At 36.1% G+C, this 20,120-nt stretch overlaps 1 protein-coding gene across 1 annotated transcript in view; it reads left to right on the forward strand.

The window, feature by feature from the left end:
- EYS (EGF-like photoreceptor maintenance factor) overlaps nt 1–20,120 on the forward strand; it is a 1,677,823-nt gene that overhangs the window by 1,313,440 nt on the left and 344,263 nt on the right. Inside the window, exon 31 of the mRNA XM_027093793.1 lies at nt 711–864. Coding sequence (XP_026949594.1) covers nt 711–864 — 154 coding nt within the window. The remainder of the gene's footprint in view (nt 1–710; nt 865–20,120) is intronic.

A 20,120-nucleotide genomic window follows, 5' to 3' on the forward strand; every position in this document is an offset into this window, starting at 1 on the left:
ACTTAAATTAAGAATGTTAAAAAAGAGAGAACTCTATGCACCTACAAGGACAGATATCTAAAACTTATTGTTAAGTGAAAAGACAAGTAAGCAAAGCTATTTATTATATTATTTGTTTTAAAAATAAAATTAGGGCTATACAAATATTTGTATGTTTATAAATCATAGTAAAGAATACCTCAAAGGGGGATGAAGGATGGGCTGGCAGAAAGGGGAATGTTTCTCTTGTTTTTCTTTATATATTTCTTTACCATTTCAATTTTTATGAGACATATTAAAATTAAAATATAAATAATAATTATAAATCAAGTTATCAATACTCAGTAGGTGCCAGGCACTTTTCATTTATTACTTATTTTATTATCACAGTAATTCTAACAATTAATTGCTCTCATTATCCCATTAGAACCTATTGGGAAACTGAGGTTGAAAATAGTTAAGGTCATAGTTATTAAGAAACAAAGTCAGAAGTTAAAATCTCATGTCAAGTTAATGCTGTTAATACTATGCCATCCTCAGCCTGTGGAAAATAATGTATATTTCTAGTACAGTAGTTTTTACATTGAATAATTATCTAATAACACTCCTATCATCTCACTGAATGATTACTCCTTGAGAACTAAGATTGTATTTGTTAAATGAATGATTGTTATTGAGTAAAATGTAAATCTACATTAATCGCTAATTTAATGTAATATTTGTTCTTAAAGGTAATGAGAAGAATTTTGGACAACAGTTTCTTCATTTATTTCTTGTGGAAGGAAAGCCCACAGTTAAATACGGATGTGGAAGTTCTCAAAATATCTTGACTCTTTCTGCTAATTACAGCATTAACAGAAATGCATTCATCCCTATAACAATACGGTAAGTACCCCACAGTAGTTCCTTTAACTATAGTGCTGAGCCTTATTTTTTAAATGTTTTTTACATGTGTAATAGCCACCTAAATACAGAAAGAAAGAAAAAAAAAGGTCTCTCTGAAAATTGTTTTCCCAATCTTTTTTTTTCATTTTAGTGAAATAAACTACAAATTTGATACCATCCAGTATCAATCAAATTGTAGACAAAATGAATCAATTTCTCTGAAAATATCTTGAAGCAAATAAATAGATTAAAGAATTGGGTAGTTCAGTTGAAATTAAGATCTTGTTCAATTGTTCAACAAAATATCTATTGAGTGAAAAGAGCATCACTCAGGAAATGGAGGTGGGAAAACATCATTAGCATAGAACAGAAAAAAAGAAAATTCAGTAGAAAAAAATCGCATATTAAATGGAAATGTCTTTCTGGAGCATATAAAATTTTGGAAGGCAGTCTTGAAATTAATTCATGCTTCAGAATTAGGAAATTCCAAAAAGAGAAATGGCTAAATATGATGATCACATCCCAAAGGCACTACTGAACAAAATTTACATGTAGCAACCAAGAATATAAAATTACTCATCAGTATAGCAATGTAATGATAACGTTCTCCAAAGTTACTCTTCATCAGTTAAAAATAACGTTTTGTGTCTGACTTTATGTATTAGATGACATTTGGATAAGTTGGTCTGATCATCTGGAATCCTGGCTAACCTATGAAGGTTATATATATCGAATAATCTTTCCCAACGTCTGAATCAATCTGAAAATAAAATCAAAGAAATTGACACCAATCTGAAAATAGAAACTATGTACAGGCAGGAGCAGTATTTTACTCATCTTTAATGTACTTAGCAGAGCATCTGACAGATTCTCATAAATGTCTGAATGAATGAGGAAATGAGAGTGTCTGGGCTGGGAAATTCAGCTGGTTATGACAAGAAGGCAATGAAATTACCCTAAGGTAATGAAATTGTTATTCATAAATTAGGCTTACCCTTTCGGAACACTGAGTTATGTACAGAAAAAAAGCAAACTTTGAGAGCAATGGACTTAACTCCAATTTCAATCATTTCTCTTACAAAGGCTTGCTGTTGATCACAGAAAAGAAGCCAGATGAGAAGGTGAATAACTTAAAACCAATTTAAAAGGCATTTCTTGATAACCTCATCATTTTAAACAATGTCATCATTTTATACAAACAGTCTATTACATATGAAGTAATTTCTATTTTTGGTCAAACTTTCTTGAAGGACTGATTTCATGTTTTGCCTTTAACTAATGAGGACCTAGTCAGGCAGTCCTCAAACAAACCCCTCAACTCCTTAGGTAGCCTCAAGTTGAAAGCATCCTGAAAAAAATTACTGACACTTTTATTAAAACTGAAAACAAAGGACTTTGGATTAATGTTATCCAAAATTTAGAAAGTGAAATACAGCCATCTTTATTGATGCAAAAATTTAAATCTGATTTGTCTTGTCAGCAATATCCTACAAGACCTCAGGGTGACAATAGTTTGCATTAAAGGCTGACCCTAGAACTATATTATATATTATACATTATATTATACATTACATATTATATTACTGAAATTATTTAAATTTATATAATTTTAAAACAGTCTATATATTTAAATTTATATAATTTTAAAACATTATATAAATTTAAATAAGTTAGTTAAAATAAATTAACTAAAAATTAATTTTAGAAAAGTTGAGTGCCCACTTGCTCTCTCAATATTTCTTAATTTTTGTTTTTCATTTTTCTTTCTGTTTCTTCTGGGTTTTTTTCTCTGTTTTTAATTTTATTTATTCATGTAACAAATGCTTTTTTTTTTTTTTTTTTTGTAGTAATACACTAAGCTCCTGGAATTCAATGTTAAGCCAAAACAGACAAAATCCTAATTCTTATATAAAGTTTGGTGAGGCAGATTGACAAATAGTCACACTAAGGAGGAAATATCAATAATTAAAACTCAATATGTGTGGGAAATTTTTAAAAAATGGTGCAAGGAAAACAAATTACAAAGTAACCTAGCCTAGGATAAATAGTCAAAGGAAGCTCTCTGAAAAATGGGTAGAGGTGGTGAACTAGGTAAAAACAAATAAGCAGAAACAGTCAAAGCAGTGGTGTAGGAGTTCCAGGCAGTGAAAAGAGTATGAGAAAAGAGCCTTTGGTGGAAAGAGCCACAGTATATTAAGGGATCCAATAGACTAACTGTGTATGGAACAGAGGAGCAGAGGAGGATGACTGAGTACTGGAAGGTGAAGACAGAGGGTCCACCAGATGGCAAAAACTGTAGGGCCCTATAACTGTGTTAAAGAGTGATTTAAGGGGGCCACTTAGATGTCTGTTATATGTCCAAATAAGACATATGGTGGCTTGGACTAGGCTGGTGTCATACAGAAATTGACAGATTAAAAAAATAATTAGGGTTGGTGGCCAAGATGGCAGAGTGGGAAAATTCTGAGCTCACCTCCTCCCATGAGCACAGAAAAATTCAACTAGTTACAAAACAACTATTGATCAGAAAGACCAAAAGACTAGCAGAAAAGATCTTCTACAGCTAAAGATTTGAAGCACCACAAGGAAATGGGTAGGAGGTGCTGAGTCACGATATAGTCAACACCCATTCCCATGTGTGGGTGGCCCACAAACAGGAGGATAGTTACAATTGTAGAAGTTCTCCCCAAGGAACAAGGGGTCTGAGCCCCACATCAGGCTCCCCAGCCCAGGAGTCCTGCACCAGGAAGATGAGCCATAGGAACATTTAGCTTTGAAGACCAGCAAGGCTTGCATATAAGAGAGCCAGAGAGCTGTGGAAGATTGACTCCATTCTTAAAGGTGCAAACAAAATCTCACACACTCCAAGACCCAGGGCGGAAGAAGTGATTTGAGACAAGCCTGGGTCAGACCCACCTGATGATCTTGGAGAGCTTCCTGGAGGGTCAGGAGGAGACGGATTCTCATCCTGGGGATATAGACACTGATGGCAGCCATATTAGGGAGCTTGTTCTATCACAAAGACACTGATGCTGGCAAGTATCATTTTGGAATCCTCTCTCTAGCTTATTAGTGCCAGGACCCAAACTGGCTCACCAGCCTGCTGGCACCAATACTAGGATGCTTCAGGCCAAGGAGCTGGCCTGGCAGGGACACAGACCCACCCACAAACAGACTGGCTGCCTTAGACCTGCTGAGCCTAACCTTTCCAGGACTCAACCCCATGCACCAGCAGGCCAACACCAGCTCTGGGACACCATGGGTCCCTAAGTCAGTTGCCCTGGGATCTGACCCTACCCCCCAGGGGGCTGACACAAGCTATGGGACACCCCAAACACCACAGTCAGTCTTGTTAGGAACCAGTCTCTCACATCAGCAAGCTGACACCAGCTCTGGAAGAAGTAACAAACAACACCACAAATATACAAAGGATTATAAGAGAGTACTATGAACAGTTATACACCAAACAAATGGACAGCTTAGAAGAAATGAATAAATTCCCAGAAAGAAACAATCTCCCACAGTTGAATCAGGAAGAAATAAAAAATATGAACAGACCAATTACTAGTAATTAAATTTAATCAATAATAAAAAACCTCCCAAAAAATGAGAGTCCAGGACTAGACAGCTTCACAGGTAAATTCTGCCAAACATTTAAAGAAGGTTTAATGCCAATCCTCAACTTCCTCAAAAAAATTGAAGAAGGAAGAATGTTTCCAAACTCATTATGCAAGGCCAGCATCACTCTGATACCAAAATCAGACAAAGACAACACAAAAAAGAAAATTACAAGCCAATATCACTGATGAAAATAGATGAAAAAGTCCTCAACAAAATACTAGCAAACCAAATTCAACAGTATATTAAAAAGACCATATACCACAATCAAGTGGGATATATCCCAAAGATACAAGAATGGCTCAGTACTTGCCAATTAGTCAATGTGATGCACCACATTAACAAATTGAAGATAAAAATTATACGATCATCTTAATAAATGAAGAAAAAGTTTTTGACAGAATTATACATCCATTTGTGATAAAACTCTCAACAAGGTAGATATAGAGGGAATATACCTCAATATCATAAAGGCCATATATGGCAAATCCACAGCTAACATTATACTCAATGGTGAAAAGTTGAAAATGCTTCCTCTAAGATCAAGACAAAGACAAGAATGCCCACTCTCACTTTTATTCAACATATTATTGGAAGTTCTAGCCAGAGTAATCAGACAAGAAAACTAAATAAAAGCAATCCATATTAGAAACAAAGAATTAAAACTGTCACTGTTTGCAGATGGCATGACACTATAAATAGAAAATCCTAAAGACACCACCAAAAAAACCAACTAGAATCCATCAGTGAATTAGGTAAAGTTGCAGGATACAAAATTAATACACAGAAATCTGTTGCACTTCTATACACTAATAAAAAACTACAGAAAGAGAAATTAAGAAAAAATCACACTTAAACAATCACACCAAAAAGGATAAAATACCTAAAAATAAATCTAACTAAGGAGATAAAAGAACTGTACCTGGAAAACTATAAGACACTGATGAAAGAAATTGAAGATGATACAAACAGATGAAAAGTTATACTGTGTCCATGGGTTGGCAGAATTAATATTGTTAAAATGACCATACTACCCAAGGCAATCTAAAAGTTCAGTGCATTTCCTATTGAAAAACCAATGGCAATGTATATAAGTCCATGCCACTCTCTCACTTCATCCCAGCTTACCCTTACCTTTCCCTGTGTCCTCAAGTCCATTCTCTATGTCTGTGTCTTTATTCCTGTCCTGCCCCTAGGTTCTGCAGAACCTTTTTTTTTTTTTTTAGATTCCATATATATGTGATAGGGGGGGTGGGAGGGAGACACAAGAGGGAGAAGATATGGGGATATATGTATAGCTGATTTACTTTGTTATAAAGCAGAAATTAACACACCATTGTAAAGCAATTATACTCCAATAAAGATGTTTAAAAAAGAAAGATAAGAACTCATTAAATGCATTTAAAAAAATGGCATTTTCATAGAACTAGAACAAAGAATTCTAAAATGTGTATGGAAACATGAAAGACCCCAAATAGCCAAAAAAACTTGAGAAAAAAAGAACAAAGCTGGAAGTATCATACTCCATGATTTCAAACTTGTAGTAACAAAGCTACTAAAATCAAAACAGTATGGTGTTGGCACCAAAAAACAAACAAACAAAAAATCAATGGAACAGGATACAGAGCCCAGAAATGAACCCAGGCTTACCTGGTTATTTAGTCTACAACAAAAGAGACAAAAATATGCAATAAGGAAAAGAACGTCCCTTTAATAAATGGTGTTGGGAAAACTGTACAGCTACAGGCAAAAGAATCAAACTAGACTACTCTTTCACACCATATACAAAAATATATACAAAATGGATAAGACCTAAAACTATAAAATGGCTAAAAAAATATAAGCAGTATACTAGTTGACATAGGTCTTAGTAATATGTGTTTTAGGTTATGTATCCTCAGGCAAAGAAAACAAAAGCAAAAATAAATAAATGGGACTGCATTAACCTAAAATGCTTTTACACAATGAAGGAAATTATCAACAAAATGAAAAGGCCACCTACTGAATAGGAAAAGATATTTGCAAATGATGTATCCAACAAGGGGTTAATATCCAAAATATACAAAGAACTTATAAAACTCAACATCAAAAAAACAAGCAATCTGATTAAAAAATGGGCAGAGTATCTGAACAGACATTTTTCCAAAGCAGACATACAGGTGGCCAACAATCACGTGAAAAGATGATAAACAACATTAATCATCAGGAATTTGCAAGCAAAAACCACAATGAGATATCATCCCACACGTGTCAGAATGGCTATTATCAAAAAGACAACAAATCTTACACACACACACACACACACACACACACACACATACACAAAATGGAATAGTACTCAGCCATAAAAAAAGAATGAAATTCTGCCATTTGCAGCAACACACTGGGCCTACAGGGTATTATGCTAAGTGAAATAAGACAGACAGGGAAAGACAAACACTGTATGATTTCACTTATATGTGGAATCTACAAAACAATACAAATGAGCAAACAACAAAATCAAATCAGAGTCATAGATACAGAGAACAAACTGTAGGTTGTCAGAAGGAAGAAGGGTGGGGGTAGGATAGAAATAGGTGAGGGAGATTAAGAGGTACAAACTTCAAGTTGCAAAATAAATGACTCATGAGTATGAAATGTACAGTGTGGGGAATATAGTCAATAATTTGTGGTTTCCAGAGGCATGGTATGGGGGAGGGGACTTGGATGAAGGCAGTCAAAAGGTACAAACTTTCAGTTATGAGATAAATAAATACTAGAGAAGTAATGTACAGCCTGATAAATATGATTAGTACTGCTGTATGTTATATATGAAAGTTGTTAAGAGATTAAATCCTGAGTTCTCATCACAAAGAAAATTTTTTTCTATTTGTTTAATTTTGTATCTATACAGGATGATGAATGTTCACTAAACTTACTGAGATAATCATTTCAGGTTGTATGTAAGTCAAATCATTATGCTGTACACCTTAAACTCATACAGTGCTGTGTGTCAATTAGATTTCAATGAACCTGAAAAAATAATAACCTAATTAGGAGTAAAATTGACTGATTAATACCAGAAGTGAAAGGAGAGGTACCAAAAATGAATACTCATCTTCTGATGTGCAACTAGATAGATTTTAGCAAACAATGCAAGGAAAGCACTTTTCATAGAGAAGATTGCGAATGAGTTCAGGCTTGAGCATTGATGAGATTAGGTGCCTTTGGTACATCAAAGTGGAGTTTTCAAGTTGAATCTACGGATGTAACACTCAGAGGAGAGGTCTGGATGGGAAATATAATTTATGAGTCATCAGCGTGCAGGTGGTAATTGAAACCATGAGTGTGGATGAGCGTATAGTGTGAGTTGAAAAAACTGCCTGGTACCGAGTGTCGAGGAGCTAACATTCGATGACTGAGTAGAGGAATATGACATTATAAAAAGTATGAGAAGGAGTAACCAGAGGAATAGGAGGCAAACAAAAGGAGCGGGGTCAGGGAGAGCAGAGGAAAAGTTTATCAACTGCTCTGATAGTCCATTGGATGGTCCACATGATTCTATGCCCTGAAGGTATCATTCCAGGAGGACAGAGTAAGAAGCCAGATTAGAGGAAATTGAAATAACCAGTGTAAACAACTTTCAAGAATTTTACTGTGAAATGTAAAAAGAGGTAAGGTGAGATCTAGGGAGAGGTGAGGAGTCAAGAGGAAAAAACTGTAAGATGAAAGATACTTGAGCATGTTTAATTGTCGATTGGAATTATTAGTTGAGTGGAAGGTGTTAATACATAGAAAAATAAATAATTGAGAACAGAAAGTGCCTTAGAAGTTTGGATCCAGGAGATACAATACACATGAGTAAAGATTCCTGGCAGAGGGGAGAGAAAATGGAAAAAGACTTAGACATTGAGGCTTCTGATTTCCATCTTCCCGTAAATCTTTTGGCCTGTGACTGCCTTGCTTTACCTCCATTTATCTAGTTGTAGTTGTTCATGTCTCCTTCTCACTGTCTTCCATGCTCCACTCATCTCTCCATCCTTAACCAGGCATAATTTGGAATTAAAATTTTAAATTCTCACTAACAGAACTCTTTCTATGCAAAATCAGAATAGACATCTCCCTAAAAAGCATGGGAATTAGGTTCCTTTCTCATAATATGAATGTTGATGGAATTTTTATTCCATATTTAAGGGTTCTTGGCAATAAAACACCATAGCATAATTGATAAGAACTTATTTTCAAAACTTAATGGAATGAGCTCTAAAGTAAACATGTAAAAGATGGCTTTGATTTTTATTTTGTTATGTCAGTACTTCTTCCTACTAAATATGCATTATAGGAGGTGAAAGGAGATGGCAGGGTAGAACAAACTTGAATAAGCCACTTGTAGTGATTGAAATCAATTCAGTATCAAGATAGAAGTTCTTCTTAAATGAAATGGAGCAGAGATCACAGTTCTAGAGATACATTGTAATTCATACTCATGCACAGTTTTTCTTTCATTTCAAAAAATTTTGAAAGGGATCACATAGAGAGAATATTGGTTTTCACAGGGGTTATTCTCCATTGGGGAAGTTCAGAAAAATTGTCTTATTATATATATTTTTTCTAAAGTTTCTGAAGTTTAAATTTTTCTAGTACCTTTTGTGTCTGTCATATACAAATGCTAACGCATTATTCATTACTTTTTTTTTCCCCTAAAGAACCCCCATGTCCTTTCCTCTAGGGAATTTACTGTGTTATCTGCATGTTTTAAAGCCACTACCTTCCTTAGTTCCCGCCACCCCAAACGGCAGACAACATTCTCTCAAAGATTTATCCAGAGGTATAAAGTCATCTGTGTATATCTAAGGCACACTCTAATATCTAATAATTCACTTTGGTTAACAAACTTTTAGGGTAGACAAAGCCAAATGGATGTTGGCCAAGAATTGCTTGACTGACAGAACTACACATCCCTGTCAGCCACTTTTTAGTATAGCAGGTCAGTGTAAAGGAATTCATGTTTGGTTTAAGACCAATTGAACAGAGGCTGGAAAAGTTTCTGCAGCTGGATAGCAATAACCTCAGTACTTGCGAAAATTCTAACAAACAACAAGTAAAACCATTGCAAGCATTTTCATCACATTACTTTCCTAGATATTTGGTACAGAAAACAAAGTAAATTAATAAAAACTGCTGATGAGTTTTATAAATAGACTGATTTTTACCTCTTGTTTGATCTTATTAATTTCTATGAGATAAAAACCTCATACAGATAAATGTATATCTGTGTGTGTGTGTGTGTGTGTGTGTGTGTGTGTGTGTGTGTGTGTGTATCTGGGCAAATTACTTTTTATTTATTTTATTAGCTCATTTCTAACAGTTGTTTGATAAAGAAAGTGGATAAAAAATTTATTATAATGCAAAACCAACATTAACCTCAAAAGAATGGGAGGTAAAAATGATTCTGAGTAGGATTGATTTCAGCTATATCAAATGAAGAGATTTACTAGCACATAATTATGAAAAATAAGAAAGGAACAAACAACAACTTCTCACAATACAGGTATTTAATCATCAAAGGCCTTTCAGACAACTTTGCTCAAAATCAGACTGTAGTGCTTTGCCATTTTCCCACATAAATGTTCTGTATTATAACTCAGCTGGTATTGACCTCTAACTCTATAGAGAATGAGCAGAGGACCACCCAAGTTCATGTAAGAGGAAAGAATATTCATAATGTATTGTCAGCTACAATTTTGAGAATAACTCAAAATGTCCTTTATGTTTCTGATTTTCTAAAACATGCAAAACTTTTTCACATGTTTCTGATAGTTAATATTATACAAACTAAGGATTGCATGCCTTTAGTCTTAGAGCCAAGAAACTATGAAATAGTGAGGGCCTTCACTTCTGGAAACAGATGGTGACTTTTGAACTGTGCTAAATCTATAAGATATTAGATTTATTGATAAACATTGCCATGTCTATATGGAAAGTTTGGTAAGCTTTTTATCTTAAAAAGGTCAAACTTCATCACTTAAATATTAATTTCTTTATCTTTTCTATCAACTCCTTCGTATGGTATTTCTTAGAGGAAATATAGGAAAACTGGAGCTTAATATGGGAAAAACACCATAATACTTTATTATTATATTACATTAAGTACATGAATACATAAACTTGAACTCTGCTCTTGCTCTTTTATCCATACATAACACAGTAATCATACATAATATGTCCGTCCATACATAACATACATCAATACAAGCAGGACAGCAAGTTATAATGCAATTTATTTGCATTTAATTGTGAACGTCGACTGTAAAATGAAAATTTCTTCCATTAAGTAAGTTTAAGAAAATCTTTAAAGAATGTATGTGAGTCTAGGAGTTGCTGAAAGAGGATTAAGATTATTGCATAGACTCTTATGTTAACATTCGCATGTATCTTGAGAAACAAGGATTTTAAGTACTAGTTTGGCCCTTGGTGATGCAAAAAGAGAGCTTTCTAAGCAAAGATATCATAATTTGAATGTAAGCCTGAGTCTTCACAGTATGTTCACTGAATATGTCAGTAGATTTGACTAGTCTATGTAAATTTAGTTTAATATAAAAAATTTCAAGTGATTGTTTGACTATGTAATCAGGTTTATTCTTCTTAATTGTGCAATTCAGTTCAAATTATCCAAATGAAATGGCTGTAGCAAAGTTACAACAGTGGAGACTCAGGCCCACAACTCCTCATCTTTGGTGTGTCAAGATACCAAGACAGACCAGGGAACTGGTTGACCCTCGAGTCCTGATAGCAGCGCAAAAGCTCCACTGAGGAGGAATGGAGATTCAGTTGGCAAGTACATTTATAGCACGGAGTAGGAAATGAACTGAATTTTGAAGAAAGATTAGGAATTTACCAGGGAGCCAGCAGATGGAAAAGGATCAGCAATGACATCACAGTGTAGAGTAACACCATCGCTCATGTGGAAATTGTATGGAGATGAGGTATAATGAGGACATAAAGTTCAAGGTGCCAGGATGTTTACCTCTTCAGCAAATTGTAATCAAACATCGTAATTTCCAATGCAGATAATCACAATAAATTAAAAATAAAACGCAGGAAATTCTTTTGAGGATTAGCAGTGTACACTGAGGGAAGGCTTCACATTCTCTTCATCCTTTACTGTCAGTGGTAGATTTCTCCGACTGTCAGAAAGGGTTACTGAAGAAGTTTGAATTACTCTTGTGTGGTGGCAGAGCGTACAGCAAAATAGACTTCAAGCCCTAAAAGCCTTCCGCCTGTGTAATTCTAAAATGTGTCTTCTATATCATCGTTAGGACAAGATTATATAAGAAAGTAAGAGAAAGGAAATGAAGACTTAGGGACAAACTGAATTTAGGCAGAAAAGCAATAATTAATAGTGTAAGAAAACACTTAGGGCAGTTGAATAAAGGGATTTAACATGTTGAAAACAAGATTCATGAGGAAATGTTGAGGGATTGTTTGTCATTAAGTGAAGGAGTTGTGATTAAAGATACGGATTCATACTGCACCTGTTTTCCAACCAACATCTGTGGACCCCACACTCTATTTGGCACCTATCATTCGTGGTTAAGAGAGTATTTGATTACTGCCTTAAAACAACTACCAGGAAACATATTTTACCTTGAAAATTCTTTAAATCCTATTCGTAGTGGTAGGACTCAATCTTTAACAACATATTTATCTTAATTAACTTCTTTAAAATAGTTCTCACAGAGTGGACTAAAAATATAGACAATCTTATTTATTTTAAAAAATGGCCAGCCACATAGCTCCCTAATGAAGCTAAAGAAAACTACACCAGCTTCCTCCTCAACAAATTGCCCAGGACTTCATCAACACACTGAATAAAAGAAGATATATGTTGAGATAAAATGTTTCACAACTTAAAACCTGTGAACTCTGTTCCACTGAACACAGACTCATTTAAGTTTGTGTTACTTTAAGATTTTTGAAGAGATTTACTAAAAGTTTTAAATGGAAAGCTGGTTTCATAGCTAGGCACTGGTACTGGAGCCAAAGTGTTTCAAATCTATAAATATAGCACAATAACTCATTATTTCTTCAGATAATTTATTCTAGTGGCATCATGAGACAGTAAATTCCTGTTTTACGGTATTTGATACCAAATTCCATCCTGGACCCTCCTACTTTTTTTTTAACATCTTTATTGCAGTATAATTGCTTTACAATTGTGTGTTATTTTCTGCTTTATAATAAAGTGAATCAGTTATACATATACATATATCCCCATATCTCTTCCCTCTTACATTTCCCTCCCTCCCACCCATCTAGGTGGTCAGAAAGCACCGAGCTGACCTCCCTGTGCTATGCGGCTGCTTCCCACTAGCTATCTATTTTACGTTTGGTAGTGTATATATATCTATGGCACTCTCTCACTTTGTCACAGCTTACCCTTCCCCCTCCCCATATCCTCAAGTCCATTCTCTAGTAGGTCTCTTTATTCCCATCTTGCCCCTAGGTTCTTCATGACCTTTTTTTTTCTTTCTTTCCTTAGATTCCATATATATGTGTTAGCATACAATATTTGTTTTTCTCTTTCTGACTTACTTCACTCTGTATGACAGACTCTAAGTCCATCCACCTCACTACAAATAACTCAGTTTCCATTCTACTTATCGCTGAGCAATATTCCATTGTATATATGTGCCACATCTTCTTTGTCCATTCATCTGTCCGTGGACACATAGGTTGTTTCCATGTCCTGGCTATTGTAAATAGTGCTGGAATGAACAATGTGGTACATGACTCTTTTTGAATTATGGTTTTCTCAGGATATATGTCCAATACTGGGATTGCTGGGTCATATGGTAGTTCTATTTGTAGTTTTTTAAGGAACCTCCATACTGTTCTCCATAGTGGCTGTATCAATTTACATTCCCACCAACAGTGCGACAGGATCCCCTTTTCTCCACACCCTCTCCAGCATTTATTATTGGTAGATTCTTGATGATGGCCATTCTGACTGGTGTGAGATGATATCTCATTGTACTTTTGATTTACATTTCTCTAATGATTAATGATGTTGAGCATTCTTTCATGTGTTTGTTGGCAATCTGTATATCTTCTATGGAGAAATGTCTATTTAGGTCTTATGCCCATTTTTGAATTGGGTTATTTTTTTGATATTGAGCTGTATGAGTTGCTTGTAAAGTTTGGAGATTAATCAATTAAGCAATTAATAATTAATTGCTTCATTTGAAAATATTTTCTACTATACTGAGGGTTCTCTTTTCATCTTGTTTATGGTTTCCTTTGCTGTGCCAAAGCTTTTAAGTTTCATTAGGTCCCATTTGTTTATTTTTGTTTTTATTTCCATTTCTCTAGGAAGTGAGCCAAAAAGGATGTTGCTGTGATTTATGTCATATGTTCTGCCGATATGTTCCTCTAAGAGTTTGATAGTGTATGGCCTTACATTTAGGGCTTCAATCCATCTTGAGATTACTTTTGTGTGTGGTGTTAGGGAGTGTTCTAATTTCATTCTTTTACATGTAGCTGTCCAGTTTTCACATCACCACTTATTGAAGAGGATCTCTTTTCTCAACTGTATATTCGTGGCTCCTTTATCAATGATAAGATGATGATATGTGTGTGAGTTTATCTCTGGGCTCTCTATCTTGTTCCCTTGATCTTTATTTCTGTTTTTTTTTTTTTTTTTGCCAGTACCATACTGTCTTTATTACTGTAGCTTTGTAGTATAGTCTGAAGTCAGGAAGCGTGATTCCTCCAGCTCCATTTTCCTTTCTCAAGATTGCTTTGGCTATTCGGGGTCTTTTGTGTTTCCATACAAATTGTGAAATTTTTTGTTTTAGTTCTGTGAAAAATGCCAGTGGTAGTTTGTTAGGGATTGCATTGAATCTGTAGATTGCTTTGGGTAGTATAGTCATTTTCACAATGTTGATTCTTCCAATCCAAGAACATGGTATATCTCTCCATCTATTTATATCATCTTTAATTCCATTCATCAGTGTCTTATGATTTTCTGCATACAGTTCTTTTGTTTCCTTAGGTAGGTTTATTCCTAGATATTTTATTCTTTTTGTTGCAGTGGTAAATGGGAGTGTTTTCTTAATTTCACTTTCAGATTTTTCATCCTTAGTGTATAGGAATGCAAGACATTTCTGTGTATTCATTTTGTATCCTGCTACTTTACCAAATTAATTGACTAGCTCTAGTAGTTTTCTGGTAGCATGTTTAGGATTCTCTATGTACAGTATCATGTCATCTGCAAACAGTGAAAATTGTATGTCTTCTTTTCCTATTTGGATTCCAATTATTTCTTTTTCTTCTCTGATTGCTGTGGCTAAAACTTCCAAAACTATGTTGAATAATAGTGGTGAGAGTCAGCAACCTTATCTTGTTCCTGATCTTAGTGGAAATGGATTCTGTTTTTCACCATTGAAGACAATGTTGCCTGTGGGTTTGTCATATATTGTCATTATTATGTTGAGGTAAGTTCCCTCTATCCCTATTTCTGGAGGGTTTTTTTAATCCTAAATGGATGTTGTAATATCTCTAAAGCTTTCTCTGCATCTATTGAAATGATCATAGCTTTTTCTCCTTCAATTTGTTAATACAGTGTATCACATTGATTGATTTGCGTATATTGAGGAATCCTTGCATTCCTGGAATAAACTCCACTTGATCATGGTGTATGATCCTTTTAATGTGCTTTTGGATTCTGTTTGCTAATATGTGGTTGAGGATTTTTGCATCTATGTTCATCAGGGATATTGGCCTGTAGTTTTCTTTCTTTGTGACATCTTTGTCTGGCTTTTGTGTCAGCATGATGTTGGCCTCATAGAATGAGTTTGGGAGCATTCCTGCCTCTGCTATATTTTGGAATATTTTTGAGAAGGATAGGTGTTAGCTCTTCTCTAAATGTTTCATAGAATTCGTCTGTGAAGGCATCTTGTCCTGGGCTTTTGTTTGTTGGAAGATTTTTAACCACGGATTCAGTTTCAGTGCTTGTGATTGGTCTGTTCATATTTTCTACTTTTTCCTGGTTCAGTCTCAGAAGATTGTGCATTTCTAAGAATTTGTCCATTTCTTCCAGGTTGTCCATTTTATTGGCATACAGTTGCTTGTAGTAATCTCTCATGATCCTTTGTATTTCTGCAGTTTCAGTTGTTACTTCTCCTTTTTCATTACTAATTCTATTGATTTGAGTCTTCTCCCTTTTTTTCTTGATGAGTTTGGCTAATGGTTTATAAATATTGTTTATCTTCTCAAAGAACCAGTTTTTAGTTTTATTTATCTTTGCTGTTGTTTCCTTCATTTCCTTTTCATTTATTTCTGATCTGATTTTTATGATTTCTTTCCTATGCTAACTTTAGGTTTTGTGAGTTTTTTTTCCTCTTTCTCTTATTGCTTTAGGTGTAAGGCTATGTTGTTTGTTTGAGATGTTTCTTGTTTCTTAAGGTAGTATTGTATTGCTATAAGTTTCCCTCTTAGAACTGCTTTTGCTGCATCCCATAGATTTTGAGTCTTTGTGTTTTCACTGTCATTTGTTTCTAGGTATTTTTTGATTTCCTCTTTGATTTCTTCAGTGATCTCTTGGTTATTAAGTAGTGTGTTGTATAGCCTCCATGTGTTTGTATCTTTTACCTATTTTTTCCTGTAATTGATATCTAGTCTCACAACATTGTGGTCGGAAAAGATACTTTATCCGATTTCAATTTTCTTAAATTTACCAAGGCTAAATTTCTGCCCAAGATATGATCTTTCCTGGACAATGTCCCATGAGCACTTGAGAAGAAAGTGTATTCTGTTGTTTTTGGATGGAATGACCTATAAATATCAATTAAGTCCGTCTTGTTTAATGTGTCATTTAAAGCTTGTGTTTCCTTATTTAGTTTCATTTTGGATGATCTGTCCATTGATGAAAGTGGGGTGTTAAATGTCCACCCCTATGATTGTGTTACTGTCAATTTCCCATTTTCTGGCTGTTAGCACTTCCCTTATGTACTGAGGTGCTCCTATGTTGGGTGCATAAATATTTACAATTGTTGTATCTTCTTCATGGATTAATCCCTTGATCATTATGTAGTGTCCTTCTTTGTCTCTTCTAATTGTCTTTATTTTAAAGTCTATTTTGTCTGATATGAGAATTGCTATTCCAGCTTTCTTTTGATTTCTATTTGCATGGGATATCTTTTGCCATCTACTTACTTTCAGTCTGTATTTGTCCCTAGGTCTGAAATGGGTCTCTTGTAGACAGCATATATACGGGTCTTGTTTTTGCATCCATTCAGCCAGTCTATGTCTTTTGGTTGGAGCATTTAATCCATTTACATTTAAGGTAATTATCGATATGTATGTTCTTATTACCATTTTCTTAATTGTTTTGGGTTTGTTATTGTAGGTCGTTTCCTTCCCTTGTGTTTCCTACCTAGAGAAGTTCCTTTAGCATTTGTTGTAAATCTGGTTTGGTGGTGCGGAATTCTCTTAGCTTTTGCTTGTCTGTAAAGGTTTTAATGTCTCTGTCAGATCTGAATGAGATCCTTTCTGGGTAGAGTAATCTTGGTTGCAGGTTTTTCCCCTTCATCACTTTAAATATGTCCTGCCAGTCCCTTCTGGCTTGCAGAGTTTCTGCTGAAAGATCATCTGTTAACCTTATGGGGATACCCTTCATTTTATTTGTTTTTTTTTTTTTTCCCTTTCTGCTTTTAATATGTTTTCTTTGTATTTATTTTTGGTAACTTGATTAATATGTGTCTTGGCATTTTTCTCCTTGGATTTATCCTGTATGGGACCCTCTGTGCTTCCTGGCCTTGATTAACTATTTCCTTTCCCATATTAGGAAAGTTTTCCTAATAAATTTTCCTATAAGTTTTCAACTATAATCTCTTCAAATATTTTCTCAGTCCCTTTATTTTTCTCTTCTTCTTCTGGTACCCCTATAATTCAAATGTTGGTGCATTTAATTTTGTCCCATAGGTCTCTGACACTGTCATCAATTCTTTTCATTCTTTTTGCTTTATTCTGCTCAGCAGTAGTTATTTCCACTATTTTATCTTCCAGGTCACTTATCCATTTTTCTGCCTCAGTTATTCTGCTACTGATCCCTTCTACAGAATTTTCAATTTTATTTACTGTGTTGTTCATCACTGTTTGTTTGCTCTTTAGTTCTTCTGGGTCCTTGTTAATCGTTTCTTTTATTTTCTCCATTCTATTTGTGAGATTTTGGATCATCTTTACTGTCATTATTCTGAATTCTTGTTCAGGTAGACTGCCCATTTCCTCTTCATTTGTTAGGTTTGGTGGGTTTTTACCTTGTTTCTTCATGTGCTGTGTGTTTCTCTGTCTTCCCATTTTTCTTAACTTACCGTGTTTGTGGTCTCCTTTTCGCAGGCTGCAGGTTCATATTTCCCATTGTTTTTGGTGTCTGCCCCCAGTGGCTGAGGCTGGTTCATTGGGTTTCGTAAGCTTCCTGGTAGAGAGGATTAGTGCCTGTGTTCTGGTGGATGAGGCTGGATCTTGTCTTTCTGGTGGGCAGATCCACGTCTGGTGGTGTGTTTTGGTATGGCTGTGGCCTTATTATGATTTTAGGCAGCCTCTCTGCTAATGGGTGGGGTTGAGTTCCTGTCTTGCTAGTTGTTTTGTACAGGGTGTCCAGCACTGTAGCTTGCTGGTCATTGAGTGGAGCTGGGTCTTAGCATTGTAATGGAGATGTCTGGGAGATTTTTGCCATTTGATATTATGAGGAGCTGGGAGGTCTCTTGTGGACCAATGTCCTGAACTTGGCTCTCCCACCTCAGGGGCACAGCCATGATGCCTGGCTGGAGCACCAAGAGACTGTCATCCACATGGCAGAATAAAAGGGAGGAAATAAAGAAAGAAAGAAAGAAGATAAAATAAAATAAAGTTATTAAAATAAAAAGTAACTATCAAGAAAAAATATTTAAGTAATAAAAAAAGAAACAAAGAAAGAAGAGAGCAACCAAACCAAAAAACAAAACCAACAAAGAAAAAAAATGGTAAAAAATAAAACTAAAAAAAAAAAAAAAAAAGACCAGACAGACAGAAATCTATGACAAATGGTAAAAGTAAGGCTATACAGACAAAATCACACACAGAAGAATACACATACACACTCAGAAAATCAGAAAAAGGGAAATATATAGATAGATAGATAGATATTTTTGCTCCCAAAGTCCACCTCCTCAATTTGGGATGATTTGTTGTCTATTCAGGTATTCCACAGATGCAGGGTACATCAAGTTGATTGTGGAGATTTAATCCACTGCTCCTGAGGCAGCTCAGAGAGATTTCCCTTTCTCTTCTTTGTTCACACAGCTACTGGTGTTCAGCCTTGGATTTGGTCCCACTTCTGCATGTAGGTCACCTGAGGGCATCTGTTCTTCTCTCAGACAGGACGGGGTTAAAGGAGAAGCTGATTCGGGGGCTCTGGCTCACTCAGGGCTGGGGGAGGGAGGGGTAAGAATGCCGGGCAAGCCTGCAGCATCAGAGCCTGACATGACATTGCACCAGCCTGAGGCATGCCATGTGTTCTTCGAGAGAAGTTTTCCCTGGATCACAGGACCCTGATCCTGCAGTGGGGGGCTGCACATTCTCCCAGGAGGGGAGGTGTGGATAGTGACCTATGCTTGCACCAGGCTTCTTGGTGGCGGCAACAGCAGCCTTAGCATCTCATGCCCGTCTCTGAGATCCACGCTGATAGCTGCATCTCTCACCCATCTCTGGAGCTCCTTTAAGCAGCACTCTTAATCCCCTCTCCTCACGCACCAGGAAAGAAACAGGCAATAAAAAGTCTCTTGCCTCTTTGGCAGGTCCAGACTTTTTCCCGGACTCCCTCCCAGCCAGCCGTGGCACACTAGCCCCTTCAGGCTGTGTTCACACCGCCAACCCCAGTCCTCTCCCTGTGCTCCGACCGAAGCCCGAGCCTCAACTCCCAGCCCCGCCCACCCTGGAGGGTGAGCGGACAAGCCTCTGGGGCTGGTGAGTGCCGGTCGGCACCGATCCTCTGTGCAGGAATCTCTCCGTTTTGCCCTCCCTGTGGCTGCCCTCTCCTCCACAGCTCCGAAGCTTCCCCCCTCCACCACCCACAGTCTCCACCCACGAAGTGGCTTCCTAGTGTGTGGAAACCTTTCCTCCTTCACAGCTCCCTCCCACTGGTGCAGGTCTTATCCCTATTCTTTTGTCTCTGTTTATTCTTTTTTCTTTTGCCTTACCCATATACATGGGGAGTTTCTTGCCTTTTGGGAGGTTTGAGGTCTTTTGCCAGCGTTCAGTAGGTGTTCTGTAGGAGTTGTTCCACATGTAGATGTATTTCTGGTGTATTTGTAGGGAGGAAGGTGATCTCCATGTCTTACTCTTCCGCCATCTTGAAGTTCCTCTCCCTCCTACTTTTTAACTTTGTAATAGTTGGCTTAATTCTAATTGCCACTAACACCTGAACCCCAATCCTGCCTTCAAAGACAAAATGTTACAAAGATAAAAAGAAGGAGATTCCAGGACAAACCCTTATATCAAATACCATAAAATTTGCATGAGGGCTTATTAGACACCTTAGTAAAGCTCCCACAATTTGGAAGACAGTAATTTCCAATTAGAGGTGGTGGACTGGGATGAACTCAGCCATGTTCTGGAAT

This window comes from Aethalodelphis obliquidens, unplaced genomic scaffold (genome assembly GCF_003676395.1).
Source record: "Aethalodelphis obliquidens isolate GAN/ISIS:26980383/991018 unplaced genomic scaffold, ASM367639v1 scaffold3, whole genome shotgun sequence".
In the NCBI taxonomy this organism is placed as follows: Eukaryota; Metazoa; Chordata; class Mammalia; order Artiodactyla; family Delphinidae; genus Aethalodelphis; species Aethalodelphis obliquidens.